At 40.6% G+C, this 1,136-nt stretch overlaps 1 protein-coding gene across 1 annotated transcript; it reads left to right on the top strand.

Annotated features, from left to right (window-relative positions):
* The first annotated feature begins 286 nt into the window (after positions 1-286).
* Positions 287-658, top strand: LOC122743331 (centrin-2-like). Its single transcript, XM_043988200.1, has one exon. The coding sequence runs from the start codon at positions 287-289 to the stop codon at positions 656-658; it is 372 nt and encodes a 123-aa protein (XP_043844135.1).
* The last annotated feature ends 478 nt before the right edge of the window (positions 659-1,136 follow it).

A 1,136-nucleotide genomic window follows, 5' to 3' on the forward strand; every position in this document is an offset into this window, starting at 1 on the left:
CACTTATTAGCTGTGTGACCCTGTGCAAGTCACTTAACCCCTCCCCCATAGCCCTGCAAAAAATAAATTAGAATTGAACAAATGGAAACTAATGACTCTATGAGACATAGAGATACAATAAAAGAAAATTTAAAAAGTAAAAAAAAAATACAAGAAAATGTGAAATTTCTCTTTGGAAAAACAACTAGCCTAGAAAATAGAACCAAGAGAGATAACTATAAGAATTATTGGGGCCAGTACCATCAAGAAGCCAAACCTGGGCTCCGCCCCCCCCCCAAAAAAGAAGATGGGATCCAAACCCGAACTCACAGAGGACCAGAAACAAGAAATTAGAGAGGCATTTGATCTCTTTGATACAGATGGAACCAGGACAATAGATGTTAAGGAGATCAATGTGGCCATGAGAGCTCTGGGCTTCGAACCCAAGAAAGAAGAGATCAAAAAAATATCTGACATTGACAAGGAAGGGACAGGGAAAATCAATTTCAATGACTTCTTGGCTGTGATGACTCAAAAAATGGCTGAAAAGGATACCAAAGAAGAAATTCTGAAGGCTTTCAGATTCTTCAATGATGATGAAACTGGAAAAATCTCCTTCAAGAACTTAAAACGTGTGGCCAGAGAGCTAGGGGAAAATCTCACTGATGAGGAACTATAGGAAATGATTGATGAAGCTGATCGAGATGGAGAAGTCAGTGAACAGGAGTTCCTGCAGATCATGAAAAAGACCAGTATCTATTGAGGTCAATCTCTTCCCCTTTTGCAGGCACATAACAAATAGATTTTCTGGTTGTGAAGGTTCCTTGTTTTCATTTTTTGAGGCATCACTACAGTACATAGAGGCTGATTTTCCCCTTCCACTAATTTATCTAGAAAATTACATTGGCAGATACCTGACTCAGTTGCCTGATATCTCTTCTTTCATTCATTAATATTACACCAAACGCGAAAGCAAAATTCAAGTGTTATGGCCACCAAAGTGGGAACAAAGAATATCTCCTTTAAGGTGCTGGTTCCCTTATCACCTTACTTCCATCATCTCTTCCCCCCTGCCATGCTCAGGTGTATAATACAACGGGACCATGTGATTGGCTTGTAGGCCACCATTCCATGCCATTCCCCACCCCCCCCGCCCC

The sequence above is a fragment of the Dromiciops gliroides genome, chromosome 2 (genome assembly GCF_019393635.1).
Source record: "Dromiciops gliroides isolate mDroGli1 chromosome 2, mDroGli1.pri, whole genome shotgun sequence".
Lineage (NCBI taxonomy): Eukaryota > Metazoa > Chordata > Mammalia > Microbiotheria > Microbiotheriidae > Dromiciops > Dromiciops gliroides.